The sequence below is a fragment of the Halichoerus grypus genome, chromosome 9 (assembly GCF_964656455.1).
Source record: "Halichoerus grypus chromosome 9, mHalGry1.hap1.1, whole genome shotgun sequence".
Classification (NCBI taxonomy): domain Eukaryota; kingdom Metazoa; phylum Chordata; class Mammalia; order Carnivora; family Phocidae; genus Halichoerus; species Halichoerus grypus.
In genome coordinates, this window is record NC_135720.1 from 125202236 (window position 1) to 125224737 (window position 22502).

The window sequence follows — 22502 nt, forward strand, 5'->3', positions numbered from 1 at the left end:
TGCTTGTCTTCCAAAACAAACTTGGGAAACTGAGCCAGAGCACGCCCGCTGGGAGAGCTCAATGTAGGAAAAAGGGCATTGAGCTTTGCAATTTGCAAAACTTTCCAGAAAGCGCTGGACTTCAGAGCTATGAAGAAGTGATGATATTTGAAAGAGTAGATTGAAACGGATCTCCTTTGGAAGAAATCTTACTCTGAGGTGGGTGTCTTTCTTTTGCCAGACCATAATTGCCTTGGGAAAATAGGAAATTAATTTCCACTTTGCTCCTGATTTTACAAACTGTAGACCTTTAAGCTGCAAAGAGAGCTGTGGAGTATGTGTTCCGTTTCAGACACGGCGAAGACCCTGGCGGGAGCAGGCTTTCCTAACTGGCTTCGCCATTCATTCTCCAAAGAGCAGGGTTGTGTGGTCCCTGCCGGCCGTGTCGTGGAAGGACGAACATGAGGCAGGGAAATCCCCGGAACGTCATCTAGTTGTTCTGGCACCGGCTTGCTTTCCTACTGCAGCGGGCATGACTTTTGCTGTTGCTAAGTACAGGAGACATAGACCCCGAGGATGCCACTGGATAATGGACAGTCTTCAGGAACAGAGGCTTATGTGTTCCCATGATGCTGGAAGAAAACGTTCGCTGCACAGAAATGTGACCTGCTCCATGACAAATGAGACCACAGAGACTCTGAATTTAGCACACTACTCTCAGATGCTTAGGCGGAGCCAGCCCTTGGCATGCACAAGTGAACTTGGGTATCTGAACAGGTGGCCAGCATTTAAGGACAGAAGGAGCAGGGATAGGACAGTGTCTTGGAAGGGGACAGTCACTTCTTTACCCTCAGAGTCCAGCAAGAGGAAGGGCCCTGTGAACTTCAGTCACAGTAATAATGAGTTTCTGAGGACACCCTAGAACTAGTTTTGGGACTTGCTGTTTCTCCAGAATGGAGGTGGGCACTCAGAGGTTCAGCTAGTCACGTCTTAAAACAAGTCTTAATCACCAGGTATGCACTTCCCTGACCTATTCCTATGAAAGAGAAAAGGTATCTGGTCCCATGGGAAGAAATAATTTGTAGGATAAAAATCTGGGGGTCACCGTACTCAGGACTATATGAATTTTTTTTCTATTAAAAAGTAGGAAATGGGGCACCTGGGTGGCTCAGTCAGTTGAGCATCCAACTCTTGATTTTGGCTCAAGTTGTGATCTCTTGGGGTTGTGGTGATCAAGCCCCGTGTCGGGCTCCACGCTGGGCGTGGAGCCTGCCTAAGAATCTCTTTCTGTCCCTCCCCCCTTCTCTAAAATGAAGGAAAGAAGGGGGAAGAAATGATTATGTAATGACGTTTCAGTTATCTACAATTAAATATCTTTCCCTTGAGGGAAAGACAAATCAGAAGAAAATCTCTTTAGGGGATGCTTAGAAATCTTAACACATTCAGTTCCGCTTAGAAGATGATAAATGCTCTATGACCATGCGAGCAGCTCTCTACAAAAGTAGTTGAGGGGTTTGCGGAGAGTTTAATGGTGTGTACGCAGTCAGCATAATGGGAAGGTGTGATCTGTGCTGGACACAGGACCACTTACATTTGGTGGTGTTCGGTGACTATCTGGTGGTTTCATGATGGTAGTACTTGGGTATCGAGGCAGTTTTCATCTGTCTCAGTACTATGGGTACTGAAATAGTCAGACCTACTTCGAGTATAGTCTAGAAAGCTTTTCTTGAACCGGGTTGCAACATTTTTCTTTTTCACTAGAAAAAAAAATCATGTAAATGTAATACTCCATTCCCTGATCATGCCTCTTAATATGCTTCTCATTCTCTTCGTGAGTCCACATCATTAAGAGGCCCAAGATTTTCCCCTTGAGCATCAACATTGACAAATCTATGTATCACAGCAAATTGTCCGACTTCCCAGTTTCCCCCGGTAGCATTATTAAGCTTTCACCACGTGAGTTTATTGTGTGATTATATTTAAACGCTCTTAGCCCTTTCTTTACATCTCATCAGCTGGAAGTGAAACCTGTGTGCCTTTATTTTAAATACAGTAGTGGTTTGTATAAAGACATCCTCTCTGTGTGTCCTCTGAGAGCTCTTCCTTCCTCTCTGGCTGGTGTCGATAAAGGATGCTCCGCAGAATGGCTGAGAGCACCTCCGTTTCTTCATCTTTAATGGAGCGACGTTCTGCTCTCGAGTTTGTCATCATGAGTATTTTTTTTTTTTTTTAAAGATTTTGTTTATTTATTTGAGACAGAGAGAATGAGAGAGAGAGAGCACGTGAGAGGGGGGAGGGTCAGAGGGAGAAGCAGGCTCCCTGCCGAGCAGGGAGCCCGATGCGGGACTCGATCCAGGGACTCCAGGATCATGACCTGAGCCGAAGGCAGTCGCTTAACCAACTGAGCCACCCAGGCGCCCTGTCATCATGAGTATTAAGTGCTGTAATAAATACCCAAGCCCCTGGCTCACATAAATGTTCGACAAATTGTGGTTCCCTTCCTTTCTCTTCTCTCTTAGGAAACTTAACCCCCCCAGTTCCTTCTGCATGCTCATAAGCATGTGTGTTTACCAAACCAAGAAGAGAGACTTTGACCTTCTACCACGAGGGTACCACAAGCTGCCATCTAAGAACCTGACAGTCTGAGAGGGGTATTTTGTAGAACAGCTGTGTGCCATAGGCCTGAATTTTCTTTTCTGAGTTGTGCAAATCCCCATGATTATTTGAACCCTTCTTTGTGGGGGGGGGGGGATTGCTTGTTTTGTGGTGTTTTTCTGTTTTTGTGTGTGTGTGGATTTGCACTATTTGATAAGAGTCTGTGGTTCTTTTCAGAATTCTTACTTTGACGTTTTGGAAATCAGCAAATAGCAGAAGGCTACCACTGCAGGCCAGAATGATTTGTCACAGAATTTTATTCTTCAAATAAAGTAAAAAACATAAGAAAATAGCAAAGCTGAAAGTAGACCCATTTCAATTGACAGTCCCTTGCAAAGCCTGTTTTATGTTTGACTGACATTCTCTAAAACATTTTCTCTTCTACTTTGTGTTTGTTTTTTCTTTTCTAATACCCCTTAACAATGAGCATAGCTTATTTTTTTGAAAGGATATTTGAAAAATGTACTCGCAGCTGGTGCTCACTTTTTATTCAGCGTTTTTCTCCTGAGGACCAGGTCAAGTTCGGTTATACCAAAGAGGGCAGACCAAAAGTCTGCAAGTGTGGGGATGTGAAAGCCTTTTTCATCCTGTCCCCGTTTCTCAAATTTATGATCTTCATAATTAAGGAGTTCATTATCGTTCAGCCAGCTGGATGCTAATGTTCATAATTTAGGTTTGCTCCTATTTTGGCAGAGGTGATATTTGGTTTTAGAGATTTGAGCAGACGCAAAAGAAGTTTCCTTTGAATGCAGGCACCGTGGGATTTTTGACCTATCCCGTTGAAATATTTTGAAAGCTCAGTTGCACCAGGTAAAAGTGGTGAATGGCATCAAATTCTGGAGCATCCGTGCTTGCCCACACTTGAACGGCCTGGCAATTGTGAGAGCTAGAAATGAGGTCACAGAAGGTAAGGTATGTGTTTGCTGGGGGTAGGATGAGGAGCGGAGGGCCCGCCTCTGCTCCAGACCCCGCCACACGCCCTCCTCCTCTCCCACCCTGCCCTCTCCTGATGTCCTGACAACTGCGAACAGATCCTGAGCGTGCGTCCCACTTAGTTCTATAATATCAAAGTAGCAAAGTGAGGAAGGAGTTGGGGGAGGAGAGCGGGCCTGCCTGCCAGCGTTAGATCACAGACTTCAACCTGCAGCTCTGCACCTCATGCTTTATACCTTGCATTTTTCCGCCTTTGTTTAAATATTCAACCTGTCCAACCTGTTTGGGCTGAACAAGCTGGTGCTAGCAAACATCGAAACGTGCCCACTCACTGTCAACGTTTTTCTGATTTGTTAAGGAAGGTGATTAGCAGCAAATTCTGTCTCCCACCGAACCCCGCCCCCCACTAAAAAGTGAACAAGCAGCACAGAAATCTTAGCATAGGAATTTATCACACCGAATCCCCGCTCACCTGCCCTGGGCATGAGTGTGTGCCAAAGGACCTTTCTCCTCGGCCACCTTTGGGGCTTAGGTTTGATAGAGAGCTTGTTGGTCTTCAGTCAGGAGAGATTTTGTATTTCCTTACACGAGAGATTCGGTTGCATAATAGGTATTGGTGTGTAGTGTCAGCACTTAATTCTTACCCTTCGTGCTTATATAACCCAGCTCACAAGAGAGGCCTGTTGCAGTTTTACAGGCAGGAAAATGGAGGTGTGCGATGTCACAGGTTCAGCTGAGACTGGAAGCTGGGTTCCTGTGGGCAGAGCGGTGTTCCACTCTCCCTTGCAGCACGTCGTTTGGGGATTTGGGTCACCTCTGGCAAGCAGAGGCCCATGTGTACCACATTCATCCCATTGGAGATGCAAGGTGATGAGGAACTGATGCCTTCGCGGAGAAGGGGCTCGGTTGCCTAGCTGGGTTTTGTAGGTGATTGTTCTCCTTGGGTTCATTTATGTTCATCTTTTCTTTCCCTCTCACATTGGACCCAACGTGATCTTGGTCCGCCTTTCCTTCTCGGCTGCTTCTCCCTGGCCCCGGAAGAATACAATATGGTGTCCCCATAGTGGTGGTGACCTGCCTTTTCCCTGTGCTCCTTCTCTGTACCCACCACCCACACCTTCCATTTCCCTCTGTGGCATGTGGCGGGCCATCGTGAACAGCTCAGCCTAAGCATTTCCTGTTCCTCTTTTGGAAGAGGCTGAGGATTAGCCAGCAGTGAGTTGGCACTGCCTTATGGTGGAGATAGTCATCTCTTCCTCCTCTGCAAAAAGAAAACGGATGTGAATAACTAGGTGCTACCGTCTTTAAGAAAGAAAGCTAAAGCTAACTCCCTTCGGGGCTGAAGTGAGAAAAGGGTCTGGTGACCACCTTTCAAGTCTGCCATGACGGGCAGGACTGGGGATTGGCTTGACTGTAGATTTTTAGCCGTTCGCTGCAGGAAGGCATCATCTGCAGGGTGGGGTGGAGGTGGGTGGCGATTGCTTCCCTCAGAGGTAAAGGCTCCGGGCTGCACTTCAGGAATGTCCACTTCAGGTGGGCTCCATCACCAAAGGCTGCAGATACGGGAGTCTCTCCTGGGATTGGGACCTTGGGCCGTCTAGGAGGGTTGAAGAAATGGAGGGTGGTTAGCCCAGACAAGGGGAGGAGTCCATTACAACATGGTGGCTGTCCTAAAAGATCTAAGGGACCATCAGGTGGGAAAGTGGTAACTTTCTACTTACTGTTTCCTGGTTTAACACAGGGACAGCCCAGGCAGGCCAGTTTCAGCTCTGCGTGAATGAGAGTTCTCTCTGGGTGGGAGAGAGGTCAGCACATTCAGCCTCTGAGATCTTTTGTTTTTTAGGAATCAGTGATTTTATATGGAAATATGTACTGTGTGTCTTCGTGGGTATTATACGCAGGAATCCAGGGAGCCAAGTAACATATAGAGAATGTTCTAACAAATAAATTATTTTAGCAAAACAAGGGCAGGCAAAGGAAAGGAAAAGTACAAGGGGCTTTAAGGTGTACTGATCCAAAGAACCTGCTTAGGAACAGGGTCTAGAATAAAGATTTTGCAAAGGTTGATTTTATTGACATGGGCCAACTGCCAAGCTCCCCTACAGTGTATTTGAACACTAGGGGAAGGAGCTTTAGAATGAGCCGTGAAGGGCCCTCTGTTTTCCAAGTAAACCGTCAATAACTGGAGAATGTCGTACCTCGATTCTGTTCTGAGGTCAGCGGCTTCCAGTATCAGTACGGAAGGTAGGGGCAAAGGACTGTAGTAGCCAGAAGGTTGCCTTTCCTCCTCCCTGAAGGATGGCGGAGAGATAGTGGCCTTTGAGGGAAACCTACTCCTCAGGCATCGTAACCCAGCTCGGTCCATCCGGGAGGAAGTGTTTGTACTAGGGTTTTGCGTGAGAGCAGGATGGAGAAGAAAGTGCCTTCTCCACCACTGCAGGGGAGCCCAGAGACAGCAGAGCAGAAATCGGGGGTCAGCCAGGACTGTACCCCTGAGTCGGTTGTGGGCTGAGGAGCAGTGGAGAGGTAGAAACTTCACAGGCAACTGTCATGAGCAACAGGGACCCGGACTCCTAGTAACTCCTACTTTCAGTTAGGGTTCCTTGACTTTCCACACTGTTCCCATCTATGCGGCGTGCCAGGCTGCAGTCCACAGGGGGAGAGATGTTCTGTGCCCTTGGGATGCGTCTCCCCGCTTCTTGCCCGGGAAGAGGAGTTCGTGGAGAGAGCTGACAGGGGATGTGGTCTTTGAAGTCAGCGTGCGGAGGCAACTGCGGGAGGAGTAAAGCTCGCGTGAGGAGTCAGGTGCAAACCTCCCTCTGTTGTAGCGTCCGCAGGTCACGCGGCCCACGTCCGAGGACGTGGAGTGTCGCCGGCTGCAGGGGTGCGTGTGCGCGTGCACGCAGGATGCGAGCGCTTGAGCAGAAGCATCCCGAGAGCTCTGGGAGCAGCCCGCAGTAGGTGTCCCCACAGCCAGCCTGAGGACAGCGGGGAAACGCCTCTCTGAGGCACACCCCCCACCGGAGGCTGACTTCTAGAGTTTTCGAGGCTGCTTCCATCCACCCCCGTCAGACCTGCCTCCACACCCAGGCACAGCTGGTGTGACCTGCCTTCTGGATCGGCATGACTGAGCCTGAACAACACCCGAATTACTAGAAGGTGGCTCTGAGCTCAGACGTGCAACCACCCTGGGAGGCGGATGCTTGAAGCCTTACCAGCCCCTCCCCGGCCCCTCGTCCACCCCTGTCTTGCGCTGCCCTCCCCGGCCCTCAGGTGCTGGCGCAGGCCCGGATGGACTTGCAGGCATCACTCACAGCTCTCCACCCTCAAACCCCTGCCCTGGCCGTCTGTTACAGAGACCGGCAGGAATCTTTCTGGAGGCTGACTTTTCTTTGGCCCAAAATGTAGGTTGTGGAGCGGTGATGCTTGTTAATCTGATTCATCCCCTCTTTTGGCTATCACAAGACTTTGTTGGAAAAGCAAAGCGAGCACCGGTAGGAATGGGGATAGATCTATCATCAGGCTGCAAAAACCTGTTGGAGCCTGTCGGCTTCAGTTTGGCGCACACCCCACCCCCCCAAGCAGGGCTGAGTTCTGTTTGTGTATGTTTTGTGTCCTGTGTGCTGAGTGACCTTCCTTATGATGCCGTTCGCTCAGAGGATCACATAATTCAGCTCCTGGGTTAATAAAACCTATGAAGAAATTAAGCAGAAGTTAGCAAATACCAGAGGGTCTAGATCTTGCCTGAACTTTGACCTTCTCAGGTAAATGGGGTAAAGTAGCTATGGAAGAACGTGAACGGTGTTTGAGACATGCCACGAGGACACCTTCCAGTGGGTGATCCTTTAAACTTGTTGAGAGTTGTCCAAAGGATTTGACCCCCAAAATAATTTTGAGGATGTTAAATTTCATCACTGTTCTCGTTATGTATTTATGCCCGAAAACTTGTGCAGGGTGTGCAGGTATATTGCAGTGTGAGCCTGGGAGTGGTGTAATGCTCTATCCCCAAAATGGTGACATTCCTGTCAGGTGGTTCACCGAGCCTGTGACCAGGATGAAGAGTTGAAGAAGTGAACTGTGATCCACTGGTTCTCACACTTGAGCAGACGTGAGTGTCACCTGGAGGGCTTGTGGAAACCCGGGGTGCTGGGCCCTGGCCCCGAGTCTCTGAGTCTGCAGGCCTGAGAACTAGCTTTTGTGACAAGCTCCTGGCTGGTGCCATTGCTTCTGGTCTGAGGACCACGGCTTGAGACTGGCCGATTGGTCCCCATTTTACACATGTGGAAACTGAAGGTGAGGTAGTCGGGATAACTTGTGGTGTCTCCCTGGGTGCTGAATGGTAGAGCTGGGATATATCTACACTGTCTCAGTGCTCAAGATCGCCCCCAAGACTTCACTGCCCTCACATGGTCTCTCTATTACACCATCGTCCCACCCAAATTTGCTTTGTCGTCTACCCGAATGCCCACTTGCTTCTCTGAGCAAGCCAGTGCTCGAGTGGTAAGAGTTTACCTTCATTTCCAAATCTGTAGACTTACATACCGAAGAAAGGTGAGCAGAAAGGTCCTGTATTTGGAGAGCTGGAGGTGAGGAAGTTCAGGGAGGAAGAAAGGGGTATGCTTTAGGAATTGGTCTGTCCCTGCTGAGTTACTAGATTGCCGTTCAGCTCTTGTACAAGATGTATTTGTTTAGCTGTGATGCATTCGGTATTCTTACGAACAGCCCACTGTAGCTAAACTGGGTCTTTTTACATTTTAGAAAATAAAGGATTACATTTACAAGAGGAATATTTGAGTTGAAAACCAGCATCCATGCCAAAATTCAAAGCAAGCCCCTATCAGTACTAAAAAGTACTCAGATTTAGATTTTTTTTTTCTACTTTAAAAAACATCTGCAATATTTGTTTTTGTTCATTACTATAGAAACCTCCTCCCCCCAGCCCCGGTGTTACAAATGGGAGAAAACTTTACTTGAATCCTCAAAGAGTTCTGATAACATTCCTTCCTTAGACCATGGTGTGGCAGGATTTCTACGATTGAAGTGACATGCCTCTGAAGGAAAATTCTAGAATTTTGTGCCAAAAGCAGCTTACTGTGAATGTAAGTGGACTTTTGAATGCACGAACACAGATTCGTACCAGTAATGGGAGAAATTCGTGTGGGTCCTCAGTTTTCATCTTTTGGTGTTTTTCATTAAAGTGCCTTTACCACAGCACTGTTTACAATCTCCTATCGAGTTTGCTCACATTAAACCCTAGTAAGGGCATTAATTATGAGGTTTCTTGGAGGCTGAGGACGTGGTTGGAGTGATAGTGCAAGTGGACAGGTTTTCTGCATGTCCTTCATGCATTCATCTGTCCGGCCATTCAGCCATTTGGCAGATATTTAGTATGTGCCACCAAGGGCCGGTGCAGAGAACGAGAGAGACAAGGCCGTGATGAAACTTATTTTTGAGGGCGCCTGGGTGGCTCAGTTGGTTAAGCGACTGCCTTCGGCTCAGGTCATGATCCTGGAGTCCCTGGATCGAGTCCCGCATCGGGCTCCCTGCTCGGCAGGGAGTCTGCTTCTCCCTCTGACCCTCCCCCCTCTCATGTGCTCTCCCTCTCAAATAAATAAATAAAATCTTTAAAAAAAAAAAGAAACTTATTTTTGATTGAGGCCAAGGAGACAAACAAGTGAAATACACAGTATTTTCAGTTTCTGGTATGTTCTGTGAGGAAGGTAAAGCAGGGTGGTGGGCTTGGGAGCCTCTGCGTGAGTGCGGTGGGACACTTGCCGTGGAGCTTGAATGGCCGGCACCAGCCCTAGGGTCCTGAGGTAGAGCAGCCGAGCCAGAGGGAACAGCGAGTGTACCAGCCCTGGGTCCTCTCTCCCAGAGAGAACCAGTGTGTCTGCGAGGGCCTTGAGATCAGGATAGGGCGCCAACAAATGAGGCCTGAGAAATAGGCCGAGGCCACATTCAGTTCTAGGAAGGGAACTGTCAGAGAGGCCTCTGAGCAGGGCCGTGGTATGACATAGCGAGCTGTGTTTTAGAAGCTCGGCCTGGCTGTGGGGTAGAGAAGGCGCGGTAGCAGGGCCAGAGGGAGATCGGGGAGGTATCCATTTAAAATAGTAAGACCAGCCGGTTGAAAATGCTGTCGTCGTGGATGTTTTTTGCAGCGTTATCCATTCCTGAGTTATAAAGGTACCTCAGTCCTTGTGCGTAAATGCTTGCACATTTGTTCAACTCTTAATCTTCAAGACAAATTTCTGGAAGTGGAATTACTGGGGTAAAGGGCACACATACTTAAAATTCTGCTCCGTGTTGCTCAGCCGCGTTGCAGAAAGGTCGTTACCATTTTTACTCCCATCACCAGTGTGAGAGCCACACCAACTCTGCTCATTTCTCATCCCTGCCAGTCTGGCAGACGAAAAGTTGGAAAGTGCTCGAGTGTAGAGTAGAGGAGACAGGCTCGATGGCAGTTGGAGTGAAGAAGTCACGGGGATCTTAGTTGGAACTGAGCATCTACATCCCTGTTGAACACGCACGCAGGAACCCCAGCTCTGTTTACGCCACCTGCGGAGGTGGTCGCCCTGGTCCTGTGCCCTGCACCCTCAGGCCACATCCAGATTGCCGCTCCTTCTGATCCAGCGTGGCAGAAAGGATATCCACACACCGGGGCGCATCCCAAGGTTAGGAGTGACCGGTATAATTCAGCAGCGTTGAGAGCAGAGCCTGCGGGGGCTGGCTGGAAGAGCCGGAGTTGTCCAGTTTGGGGAAGAGAAACTTCCGAGAAACACAGTAGTCCTCTTGAATTAATTGAAGAGCTGCCGTCTCCGAGAGAATGGAGACTTGATTCGACGTTGCCCCCGAGGACAGATAGACATTTAAAGGAAGGATGGGATTTTTGGCTCAACATGGGAAAGATGGTTTTAATATTTAGCATCGTTGCAAATGGAAAAGTGCTGAAGCATCATGAAATGCCGATCTGTCCAGTGTGCTGAGGGGGAGGCTGGCTAGCACCTCAACTCCCTGCCTGGCAGTTCTGAGGCTCGTTGTAGTTTACTGGTTCTTAGGGTACAGGGAAACGAGAAGCATTTGTCCTTGAAATAAAACCTGACAGAAAAACAGACCCAAGCCTTCTAAAGAAGAGACCTAGAATTGCCCTCCCCACCAGCCCCCCTGTCTGCTTTGGCCACACTCTGTGAGGAAGAGGCCATTACGGGCTCATTTTGGTGACACGCCCCACTTCCTGTGAGCGTTCGGGAGGAAGTGGACGGTTAATGTTGTCACTCCTACTGCCGGAGCCCCGGGAAGAAGGGAAGGGGTCAGGTTAGATGGAATCTCAACTACAGATCACATCCAACTTCAGAAACGGCTGAGGCTCCCGGACCCTGGCAGCTGAACTCTTGACTGAGTTGAGTTCATGAGCCTGCAGCTGTTGGTCACCATGTTGCCGAAGAGATTGGAAACTCCCCATGTCTTGGCCAGCAACCAGAGATTGAACCCCAGAAGGGAGCACGCTGAAGCTTTGAACCTGAGGCTCCAAAGGCCTCAGTCGGAGAACTGGAGTGGGTTGACGCGCTTGCCACCAAGCCCTTTGAGACTGCTTTGATCTGGTCTCCTTTTCCTGCCTTTAGCAACGATGCAGCTAAAGGGCAGCCCCAGTTTTTCAGAATAAGACAGAGGCAGGACTGGGGGCGGGGAATGATCTCTTTCATTCTCTTGATGTCTGGCTAGAGCTTGGTACCAAGTGCTAGGCCTTGGACTATAGTCACTCAGAGAGGAAGTGTCCAGGGTCAGGCTGGAGCCCTGAGGTTCCAAAATGTAGATCAAAGGCTTGGCCTTAGGAAGCAGCCTGGGGAGGGGAAGCCCAGGCTCCTCAGTGGGCACACCTGGGTCCGTCGTGGTCGTGTGGGCCCCGGCGTGTCAACCTGTCCACACTTGCGTGGCCTCATCTGCAGAGTAGAAATGAGAATCTGTAAACTTCCCACCAGGTCCTCTCTGTGTGCTCACTGTTGTCCTTCCTCATCCTCTACTCTGTGGAAACAGCTTCGGTCACACATTCCAGAACTAGATAATAAAAGCATCGCTTTGTAAAAATGCGGATCCTATGATAGAAAAGGCGTAGCTTGAAGTGAGCTAGTAGCTGCTTAACGGTTGTCAGTCTCAGAGTTCCAGTATTCTCTGAGGTTATTTGTGGCCTCATGTTCATGGGCACAAGTCACCTATCGGCTGTAGAGAAGGTATTCATCTTTAACTTAATTTTTGAATGATTTATTGACAGGGTTTGGTGCTAATTTACATCCCATAGTACTTTTCGTACTTCCTCAGTTTGTAGGTGCTTTAAACATTTTTTTTTTGCATTTCTAAAACTGGAATATGTGATACAGTAAATATCAAAAGAAACTTGCTAGCGTTTTCCTTTTTCCGTCTAAATACTAATAGTGAGTAGTCTGTAAATCTCAATCAGCTTGGAATAGAAGGGGATACTTAGAAGGAGGCGCTTGGTTCCCAGGAACTTTCCTGGGGCTTCGGGTGACCAAGAACTAACAATAAAGCGTCATCTGGATAAGCTCAGCAAGAAATTAGGTGGACATGGGCATGGTGGTTGTCTGTGGTTCTTTTCCATTTGCTCCCTTTCAATCTTCCTGCTCCACCACACTGACCCCCTACTCCCCACCCCAAGCCCTCCAACCCAGACAACAGAGGTTTGGCCTGAGGCCCATCTCCTCCAGGGCTAGGCCACATCCAGCGTGCTGGTGGATGGCTGGGCTGACGTTCTGTGGGCCGGGGCAGAGACGATCAGGGCTAGTGTGGGGGCCCTCCGCCTCCTAAAGTATGTCTGTAGAACAGAACAGGAGACACCCAGGGTCTCACCCCCACACACCCATGGGTAGCACGGGGCAGGGTTGTGGTGGGGAAAGGCTTTATCTCAGCCATCTTTTTGCACCATTGGCCCACGCGCCTGAATTTCTGCCCCTGCTTGTGGTTCGCAGGCTTCTTAGCCTTGTCATCCCCAGCCCATCCCCTCTAAAGAAGGAGCTGAGCTGAGCTGCGCTTCTTTCTGGATGTGTGATGGGACTGTTTCTGAAAGCCTCGCCATCTTTCCCCATTCCTAAGTGCTTCCCCAGTGAGATAATCCAATGAAAGAGCTCTTTCTAAAAAGCTGGGACTTCGTTCCTACATCTGGCACAGTTTAACCCCAGTCAAAGATGATGATGGTGATGACGATTGTCATTAGGAAAACCAAACCCTTTATGTCACAAAGGAAGGAAATTGAGACTGACTGTCTTTCTGTAATCTCTCTCTCTCCTTATGGCCCTTGGGACCGTGTTCTTAGGGTGTTTGCTTTAGAACTTGATAAAGTAAGGCCACCTAAGTCAGGTCACCCATAAAGCTTTCTTTTTGGGGCAGACAGACTGACTCTATGTAATGCTTTCTCACACGTGTGTTCCTGGCCCGGCAGACATTAGGGTCGCAATGTGCAACCTATTCATTCTGTTGCCCCAGCTACCCTCACTGTCTATGAATCCGCGTAACACCATGCACAACATGGAAAGCCTTTTAGGTTCACTCCAGACATTTGCTGGGTTAGCACTTCTCAGATTTGACCCCCAGCATGCCTTCGAAAGCAGAGGAGAGCGAACACATACTGCTGGCATTTGCGAGGTGGGTTCTGGGGGTAAATGCAGACTGATTACTTGATGTGTGAACCGGCCGTATCTGGGAGTTCTTTATAGAATCATGTGTCCTGAAATAGTACCTTTCGTCTGAGTAAGTAGAAGAGGCAATCAGATGTTTTTTTTCATCTCGTTAGTGTCAGTGAAGTTCATGAATGTCTTCCAACAGACAGCAAAGCATTGAGCAACATTTTTGGATAGCGCTTTGTGAGAGCTTTATGGAGGGCTTCAGGGAGATCAGAGAAGGCTTTAAAAGGAGAGCAATCACGTATAAATCCTACCATCTATCTTAAAGAAAATTCAAGTACCAACACCTAAACGTATAATACGAAAAATGTAAAAGAAATCAACCAACTCAGTTTTTTGCCAAATCACATTGTGTGTGTGTGTGTGTGTGTGTGTGTGTTCTTTCCAGACATATGAAGATTCATGAGAAGGACCCTAACAGTGCTACAGCTACGGCCCCCCCATCCCCACTAAAGCGCCGGCGGCTGTCCTCCAAGAGGAAACTGAGTCATGATGCCGAGTCAGAGAAGGAAGACCCAGCACCTGCTAAAAAGGTTCTCGCCACCTCCCCCCAACTCCCCCCGCACGCCGATGTACCTAACCACGGGACTCCTGGCAGAAATACCTCTAGTCTTTATACTCACAGTCTGGGGACTTGGCAGACATCCATCCTAAGCTTTTAACCTGTGTTTTCCCACACTGTTTTTGCAAGGTGTCTGCAGGAAAGCGTACCTGTGTGCACTTCTCTGTGGGCCCCCCTTGCTGAGCCCCATGAAATGAGGGGCTTGTTTCATTGTTCTGTGCTTTCTGGTTTCTCCACCTGGAGTGGAAGCTTCCTACGTGTTAGGGAGTCCTATTATTCTCTGTCCCTGTCAGATACTAGGTGCTCCATGAGCATGGATTGAAGGGGTGAGTGGGTTGAAGGTGGATGGATGGAAGCATTCGGGGAGGATTTGTTGCATGGATGAAAAGACTGGTCAGTGGCCTCCTTAATCCTTAGGAGGGAGGCCTCCCTGTAGATCCAGATTGAGTATTGGCTTCTTTTCTGAAGCAGACCCGTGTGGGAGACCTCCTTCATGACTTCAGTTTTTTCCTTTCCCCCAAGATTTTGGAAGATGGGCAGTCGGGTGACTTGGAAAAGGTCGATGAAGTGTTTCACTGCCCCATATGCTTCAAGGAGTTTGTTTGCAAGTATGGACTGGAGACCCACATGGAGACCCACTCAGATAATCCACTAAGGTATGAGAAAGGGAACGCACCTGTCCTCTGGAAAGCTCTTTTTCATTCCTGTGTCCTCAGACTTAGGACAGATCCTCACCGCCCCCCAACCCCCGCCCCCCCAGTCCTCCAAACTGAGCTAAAGGGATTTGCCTTGGGTTTGGTGACAAGCCAGGCAGCTGAGAAAGGAGGGTGGTGCGGGGAAGCCAGGCTGAGAAGTGGCAGGAGGAGGAGGAAAGTGGCCGGAGCCACAGGATGTGCTCACCGAGGTTCGCTGTGCTTCCTTTTCGCTGCTGGCGAGGCCCCCAGAGCGGTTGCCCTGAGTGCCCCGTGCACAGGGCGTCTCCCATGACGGGGGGCGGCTTTCGAGCAGCAGGCACATTTTCTGTAACACAAGACGTGTCGCTTGTTAGCGATGATTGTTAGCTGTTCACGAGTGTGTGTTGGGGACGGAAGGGCATACCAGCTACTCACCAGCGTTTCGGCTGGATCGGACTGGTAGCACAGAAACCTAAAAAAGCCTTTTGGGGTAAGAAGAGTTCTACTTCGTGCAGGACACTCAGCCCCACGTGATGCCCATCACAGGCGAACGTTGAGAGCTGATTGTTCTGCTGGTCTGGGTTGCTGACTCCGGGTTTGCTGGGCCTTCCCCTGTCCAGGCAGAGACGGTGCACGGTGCTCGGACTCTCCAGCAGCGCTCAGGGCAGGGCTGCGGACGGGGCGCCCTCGGCTTTCCTTCCCCATCTTCTCGCAAAGCTTTCTCATCAGGCAGCAAGTCCTGTGTTCTTAGTGGCAGACAGGCTTGGGACGTTTGCGGCAGACTGCCACTTTTTTTTTTTTTTTAAGATTCTATTTATTTATTTGACAGAGAGAGACAGAGAGAGAGGGAACACAAGCGGGGGGGTGGGAGAGAGAAGCAGGCTTCCCACCGAGCAGGGAGCCTGATGCAGGACTCGATCCCAGGACCCTGAGATCATGACCTGAGCCGAAGGCAGACGCTTAACGACTGAGCCACCCAGGTGCCCCAGACCTGCCACTTTTAAAATGCTCCTGCCATGGTTTTTAAGCACTGGGAAGAACCAGGTGCCACAGGGGAGTGACACGATTGGAAGGTCGTGTCCTGCAAGGCGCGGCTGAAGCTTCTCCCAGAGCAGGGGCGAGTGCACGCGCACCACAGCGCTGGCTTTCGGGAGGCAGCTTGGGAGTAGGAGTCTGGATACCTGTTGGACTCGCTGATGTATGGACCAGCTTTCCTCCCTCAGGACACGTGTTGGGTTGTGACTGGGGAGTGAAGAGGTCTGAGCCAGCTGAAGACTTTGGTGTCGAGGGAAAAGCCTCACCATACATTAACCTAAAGCCGTGTCGGATAACATTATACTTCATCACATCAGCTTGACATTTTTCCATTAGGGGAAAACAGAATTTATGAAGAGTTTAAACTGCTGAGCCATTGAAGTGCTACAAAATGTCTTTTCATAACTCCCCCATCTCGAAATTGCCCACTGGCCGCGTAGGAGAGGGTATGGGCTGGTGGTCAGAACTCCTGCTCATATGGGACCTCAGTCGGCTGTCTGTGACCCTCGAAGGGGAGCTGGACCACATAATCCCTATGTTCCTTTCCAGGCCTTATATTCTAGGGGTTGGTCTCTTAACAACTGTCCTTCTGTCCACCAGGAAAAAGCACTTGGCTCTTCCTTTTGCAGGCCCTCTAGTCCTGAGAGATTCGGGAAGTTCATGGTTTCGTGAACGTCCACAGCATCCCCAGGATGTGGGCTTGTGGTGGGTGGTGAATATTGAAATAGCTTTCTCAACTGAGGACCCAAGCAAACAGAGGTGAGGCCTCACGTGGTGAGTCCTGGGCAGAGCCAGCAAGTGCACATGGGACCCCAGCCCCTGCCCCGCGTTCCTTCCAAACAGCCACGCGACCGGGCGCTACGGAGAGTGAACGCGCTGCCCATCTCGGAACTCCTCTGTGTGTTTTATTTCACTTCATACTTTAGTCTGGGATCCAATACCATCTTAGGAACGACCCATTTGCCCCCCTCTAGAGAATCCTATCCTACAGGGAAAATAATTTGACTCTGGCGAGACATTTTCGGGCAGCTGGTGCACACGCCTGCACAACAGCGCTTATAGCCGTGAGAGAGGAAGCCCAAGTGTCCCCTTCTTACGTGGTGGCCTGGATGAGGGTGTGGGCTCCCCTGGAGCGGGGCCTCCCAGACGAGCACCTGCCCCAGGGACAGGCTGGGCTTGCTACTCCGCAGCAGGGATGGGCCATGCATCGGACACCGGTTGTCCCATTCTGCACACTTCCATGGGTAATTCACTTGCCATGTCCCCAAGGCTGTGACAAGGCAGATGCACTGGGAAGTCGAACCTCAAGTCCAGCCTGTTTTCCTTGCCCTCTCAGGAATAGTGCCTTCTGTCTGGTGAGGGGTCGCCGGGAGGAGCTTTGTAGCCTGCAGCCCCTTTTGGCAGCGTTCCACCCCACTGGAGCCCCTGGACGCTGTGCCCGCAGCGCATCCTGTGTGGGGGTGAGCCAGCCGTCCCCTGTCTAGGGGCTGTTGCGATGTGGGGTGGGGCTTGCATCTGGAAACCAAAGGGACTTGATTATAGAACATAGTTAATTTCCCTCTTCTCCTCTCTGCTCTGCTGTTGCACGTAATAGCCTGCTATCAGGGGAGGCCACGGGGGCAGGCAGGAGCCAGCAGGGCCCAGCCGGGCAGTGAACTGTGACAGTAGCTGGTGGGAGAGACTGCTTGTTAACCCAGAGCTAAAATAGACACCGACTCCATTTGCAAACCCCGGCGGCAGCAGAACCACAGTGGGATGCTACCAGTTTAAACAGAAAGTTTGTAACTCAAAACAGCTGTTGGCTTCTCGCTCTCCTGCCCTGACACACGCCCCACCCCCCAAACCCCAAAGCTGGCAAGGTGCCTGTTGTCCCTTAATAAAAAGTGTTAGAGAAGTCCAAACTGGTGTAAATGCCGAGGCTGTGCCCCGTTCCTGTTTCAAGTTCACAAAGTGTGTGTTAGCGCAGAGCAAAAGGAAGGCAGGAAGATGCTCGGAGCGGCTCTAGCCCTCAGTGCTGGGCGTTGCTTGTGCCATGACGTGACCCGCGGCAAATCCGCAGCCCCCTGCACAAGGGGGGCTGGCGGAGAGCCGGCATTTGGAATCAGACGTGATGGACAGTGTTTTAAATTTTCTAGTGGTCACGTTTTAAGAAGTAAAAAGAAATAGGCGAGATCGATCATGCTTTTTCACTCATTATAGCACTAATACCAAAATACAGTGTCAACACATAATCGGTATAAAAACTGCCAGTGATGTGTTCTGCATTCCTGGCTGCATACAGAGTCTTTGCAGTTCGGGGTGTGTGGCCCTTCTGAGCTCGAGCCAGCCACGGTTCAGGTGTGCAGAGCCCATCACCCAGGCGCAGGCCCGGACAAGCCCGCCTGCGGCAGGGAGGGCGCTGGGGCAGCGAGCAGCCTGGCGGGCGAGGCCCCCGGGCTTGGGTATGAATGACTTGTCTCGGGCTCGCGGGGGGCTGGGCCCGGAGGGGTGACAGCTCTCTGGTTACCGTGGCTCTGGCATTGCGGCTGAGGGCAGACTTTAGCAAAAGTTATTGTCCAGTCTCACGTGGCTTCTTGATGCGAGAAGGGCGGGTAATAGATTTAAATTATTTCAGTTAAAATGCATCCAAATGATTGAGTGCTGATGGTGTGCCCGGCACGTGACCAGACTTGAAGGGGAAAAAAGTGATGCTGGAGATGGGGCCCTCGAGTCAGAAAACAAGGAAATGGGCAGTTATAAAACAAGGCGAAGGGGATAAATTCGGGACCAGGAAGGGCACGGGTTGCCTGTGGTCAAAGCAGAGGGAGCCTGAGCGGGTAGGGTAAAGCTTCCCTTGAGTTTTCCACGGGGCGAGGTGGTACTTCACAGTTTCCTCCAGGTGGAGGCTCTCCTCGGTCTGAGCAAGGTTGTCTGGAATCTAGGTCAGGAATTAGTCCTCAGGGAACACGAGTGAGCTCTGGCAGGTACACCCTCCCTGCTGGGGGTGGGCCTGTCCTCCACCTGCACAGTGGGGGTAAATGCTATTACAGACGTGCAGGCCCGGCTGAAAGCCACCCCCTCGTCCTGGTGGTGGAGCGAGATGCCAGAACCTTCTTTCTTCTGGATTCTCGAGTGTTCCAAGGAATGTTTGGCTCCCTTCGCTGCACCACCCTCCCCATACACACCCCCATCACCTGCAGGGAGCCCCTCAGACTAATTCACATGGCATGGCATTGGTCCCACACTTAAGTGTAAGGAAAGAGTATAAAAAAATAGTCATCAGCATCTGTATTTAAGAGTCCCAGGGGTCGGTGTCTTGGCCAGGTGGAGGCAGGTTTGAAACGGTGCTGGGGGCTGATGAGGGAGGGGGGACAGATGCCCCCCACCTGGCAGGCCACCCTGGAAGTTGGAGGCACCTTTGTCAGGATGCCCCTTCTCCCCTCTGCCCGAGGGGCCTCTCTGGAACTCGGGCTGTTGAGAGCCAAGGCGGCCACCAGCTTCTGCGCTCACCCCAGCCTGCCCGCCGTGAAGTGCTTCGGATCTGCCCTGACTTCACGCCACACTGGTTGGTTGGACGGTCCGGGCAGGGTGTCGGGACGCGGTGTGCAGTCTGGTAGATTCCTGGGCGTGGGGAGGGCAAGCTGCCGCCCGCCACCGGCCAGGGTACAGGGCCCTCACTGTTGGTCCCAGCAACTGGGAGAGATTAGTGCAGCTGTTGGATGTCAGTTCTCTGGCTGGGATGGGAGGGGAGGGCGGGGAGGGTGGGCACCAGGGCAGGAATGTGTGAACTGGGTGGGGCTCTGAGGAGAGGTTGTTTGCACTTACCCCTTTTTGCCTCTGGAGACAGAGCAGGAAAAAATGAAGCATGAAATCCCTTTAAAAAAGGAATGTCAGTCTCTCGATTAAAACACTGTAATGGGCAAGAAATTCAGTATCTCAAGGAAGTAGCCAGGGTGAGCTCAGCTTTCTCGGCAAGGTATCTCCCAGGTTCTGATGACAGGGGCCGGGCCCTCTGGCTGCCCAGAGACTGTGAGGGGCAGGAAAGGCTCCCAGGTGAGCCACTGTCCAGTGTCTGGCCATTAAGAATGTGCCCTGGGTTGGAGAAGAAGCTGGGACGTCACAGAGTGGGAGTTAAGTCGGCCAGCTCCATCCCAGCCTGCCGCCTAGCTTGTCCCTGGCCCCTAGGCCAGCCGAGGCTGGTTCCCTGTCTGGAAAATGCATTTGCGGACTGTGGTGAGGAGGAAGGGGGCAGTCCAGTCCTCGGATGGGTATCCCATTCCAAGGAAACTGAGGCGTCGCATTCAGGGCCTTCTCCCAGGTATTGTGTATTTGACAAGAGAGCATGAAAGCAGTCTGCCCTTGAGTCCTCATTGTCATAGAGCACCCCTTTCATCTAGTTCTGCTTTTGTAAAGGTTGGGAAGCTGAATGACTATTTAAATTTGGTTTGAGTCCTACCTACCGCATTTTGTAATCCTTGTTATCCAGCTGTGAACTCTGGATAGTTAGAAGCTTGAAAGGACTGGCTAGCTTTAAAGAGCAGAGCCACGCATCATTTTCCGTGGATGGTTGGGGAAACCAGAGATTCTAAAGAAATGCTTCCTAATGTTTGAAATTTGCCAGAGCGGCCTTTCAAAAATTAAATATGTTTAGCATAGGGGGAAAAATGTATATATGTATATAATTTATATAAAAACCCTTTCTTGATGGAGGTCCCCTGCCCCTTAACTGCCATCATATCATGGTAGATGTGGTATTGCCGTAAAGGTGAGGCACCTGGTGGGGAGGCGCTGGTTATCTCTTCGGCCTGCTCTTAAGCTTTCCTGTGGACTTCAGAGTTTTCTTCCTGTTCTGGAGAGCTGAGGTCACCAGATGAATACAGTATTACTGTAGTGAGCACTGGGAGGAGCTAATCCCCAAATTTGTTTAGCTGCAAGGTTTCTGTTTTTTGTTTTAAAGCTTCTTGGTGGTCTTGCTTTCCACTTCGGTAAACCCCATTGCTAGTAACTTTGCCTTCAAATTTACCTTGGCTTGACTTTCAGTCTTGGGTGTGTTTGTAGGCTTCCTTCCCATCGTAGGCACTTTGGGAAGGCTATTTGGAAAACCCACTCCGGTTGGTGGGCACACGTTCCTTATTTCAGGGCTGGTGTCCCGGATGGTGACAGTTATTCCTGATAGGGTAACTGTTCGCTCTGCTATGAGCCTTCAAACTGCTGGCTTTGTATCAGGCTTCCTCTTGGACCCTCACCCCCTACACAGACTGCTCAGACCGTAAGAGCACATTTATCGCATTTCTACCCCAGATCAGGGTTATATATAGCGTCTTCTCACAAGGGCATGGCTTATAAAAGAACTGGTATCATGGTGCCCTGTCTCATTGTCACAGGTGTCCATCTTCAATTCATGACTTTAAAATTTTAACTTTTGTCTTTTTTAAGACTAGTGGTGGATCTGGGTATGGATGAGAAGATCATTCATTGTCACTCAAGTCCTTTGAGAATTGAAAGGACAGAGCCCTCAGCTAAGGAAGGAGAGTTATCTCCTTGACCTGCTGGCTTCTTCCAGCCCGTGCCGCGCTGTCCACGGGCCTGTGACAGCCGGCGGCAGAGGCTGAGCTGTGGCTACAGGACCCGTGCAGGTCACTTCGCCTGTGAGAATTGGGCTTCTCTACCAGGCCAGCCCACATCAAATCTAGGGCCAGTCTGCTGTGTGATTTTGCTTATTTGCTTAATTTCTGCAGGAGAAGGGACAGGAAGGGCTGTGGATAAAGTGTATATATTGAAGACTCTCTGTGTTCGTGGTGTGTCCCTCCAGCCCCCAGGGGCCTCAGTGGAAACTTGGCTCACCCCCCTGCATGCTGCTGGGAGGCATTTCCCTCCCCTAAGACCCCCCACCCCGGCCCTCTCCTATCTGTGCTTCACACCTACCCATACCCCTTTGGTGACAGTGCAAGTGGTGCTAAGGGAGGTGGGGGGAGGGCGGGGGGAGCAGATAAGCTGCAGACAGCTGCTTCGGCCTTCTGCTGTTAGGACAGCCCTGACTGCATGCCCCAAAACTATACCTCCTGCCTTCCCACCCACCCCTACCACAACTGCAGAGCCCTGGCCCCGGTAATAGGAGCCACCATGACCGAGCAGCCCTGCAGGAGGCTGGGATGTCACATGGTGGGGAGGGGGCAATGGTATGATCTCCAGGATTCTCAATTAAGTTTTCTTTCTGAGAGAAGCGTTTGCTAACATGTGCTGGAATTCAGGTGTTTTCTGGGTGAACCAGGCTCTGGTGAACTGTCTTGGAGTCCAGAAACACTATTTCTGTGAGCAGAGTGATTTGGAGTTCACACATACACAGGTGTGTGTTTGTAAGTTGAGGATGGGCCGAATGTCCATCTTAGCATTCATCCCTGTGTTTGATATGTAACCTCACCTTGTCTTTAGAGTGTTTCCCACTGATGAGTTTTTGTTTTCCTTAGAGTAATTTATTTCAGTATGTGATGTAAAAAGAAAAAAAGTTTTGTTTTTAGAAGAGTTTTTAGAAGAGTTCTATTGGCATCTGTAAATCCTGTGCCTAGGATTCCCTAGTTACACTTTCCCCCAAATGCGTTGATCTTACTGACAGTGAAGTTCTCCATTTGGGAAAGTTGCCCTCCTCTTGCATTGCCGCGGTATCAGAAAGCAATCTCTTGAGTTTGTAAGCTTTCCCTCTGGCACACTGTCCGAATCACACACAAGATGAAATCGTCCTCCAGCGCTCCGCGGTCCTACGACTTCCAAAGTGCAGTCCTGCTCCTTCGGCATGTTCTGCAGTGGTACTGTCCGTGAGTTCCTGGAGTGGCGTCCAGGGCAGGATGGAGACATCCCACAAGCCAGGGGGTGAGGGGAGAGTTTTGGGGCCCACCCGACCCATGGCTGTGGTCTTCATGAAGACTGATAAGCCCAAGGGAGGTTAGCAAACGCCCCCAGATCAGAGCCCGCGGCGAACAGCGTCGCCCACAGAGTGAC

At 50.5% G+C, this 22502-nt stretch overlaps 1 protein-coding gene across 16 annotated transcripts in view; it reads left to right on the top strand.

Annotated features, from left to right (window-relative positions):
* The window catches only part of RREB1 (ras responsive element binding protein 1), a 172918-nt gene that overhangs the window by 125949 nt on the left and 24467 nt on the right, over nt 1-22502 (top strand). For all 16 annotated transcript variants that reach the window (XM_036103911.2, XM_078055668.1, XM_036103909.2 and 13 more), the window contains 2 exons: nt 13645-13789; nt 14341-14474. In XM_036103911.2, coding sequence (XP_035959804.2) covers nt 13645-13789; nt 14341-14474 — 279 coding nt within the window. The remainder of the gene's footprint in view (nt 1-13644; nt 13790-14340; nt 14475-22502) is intronic.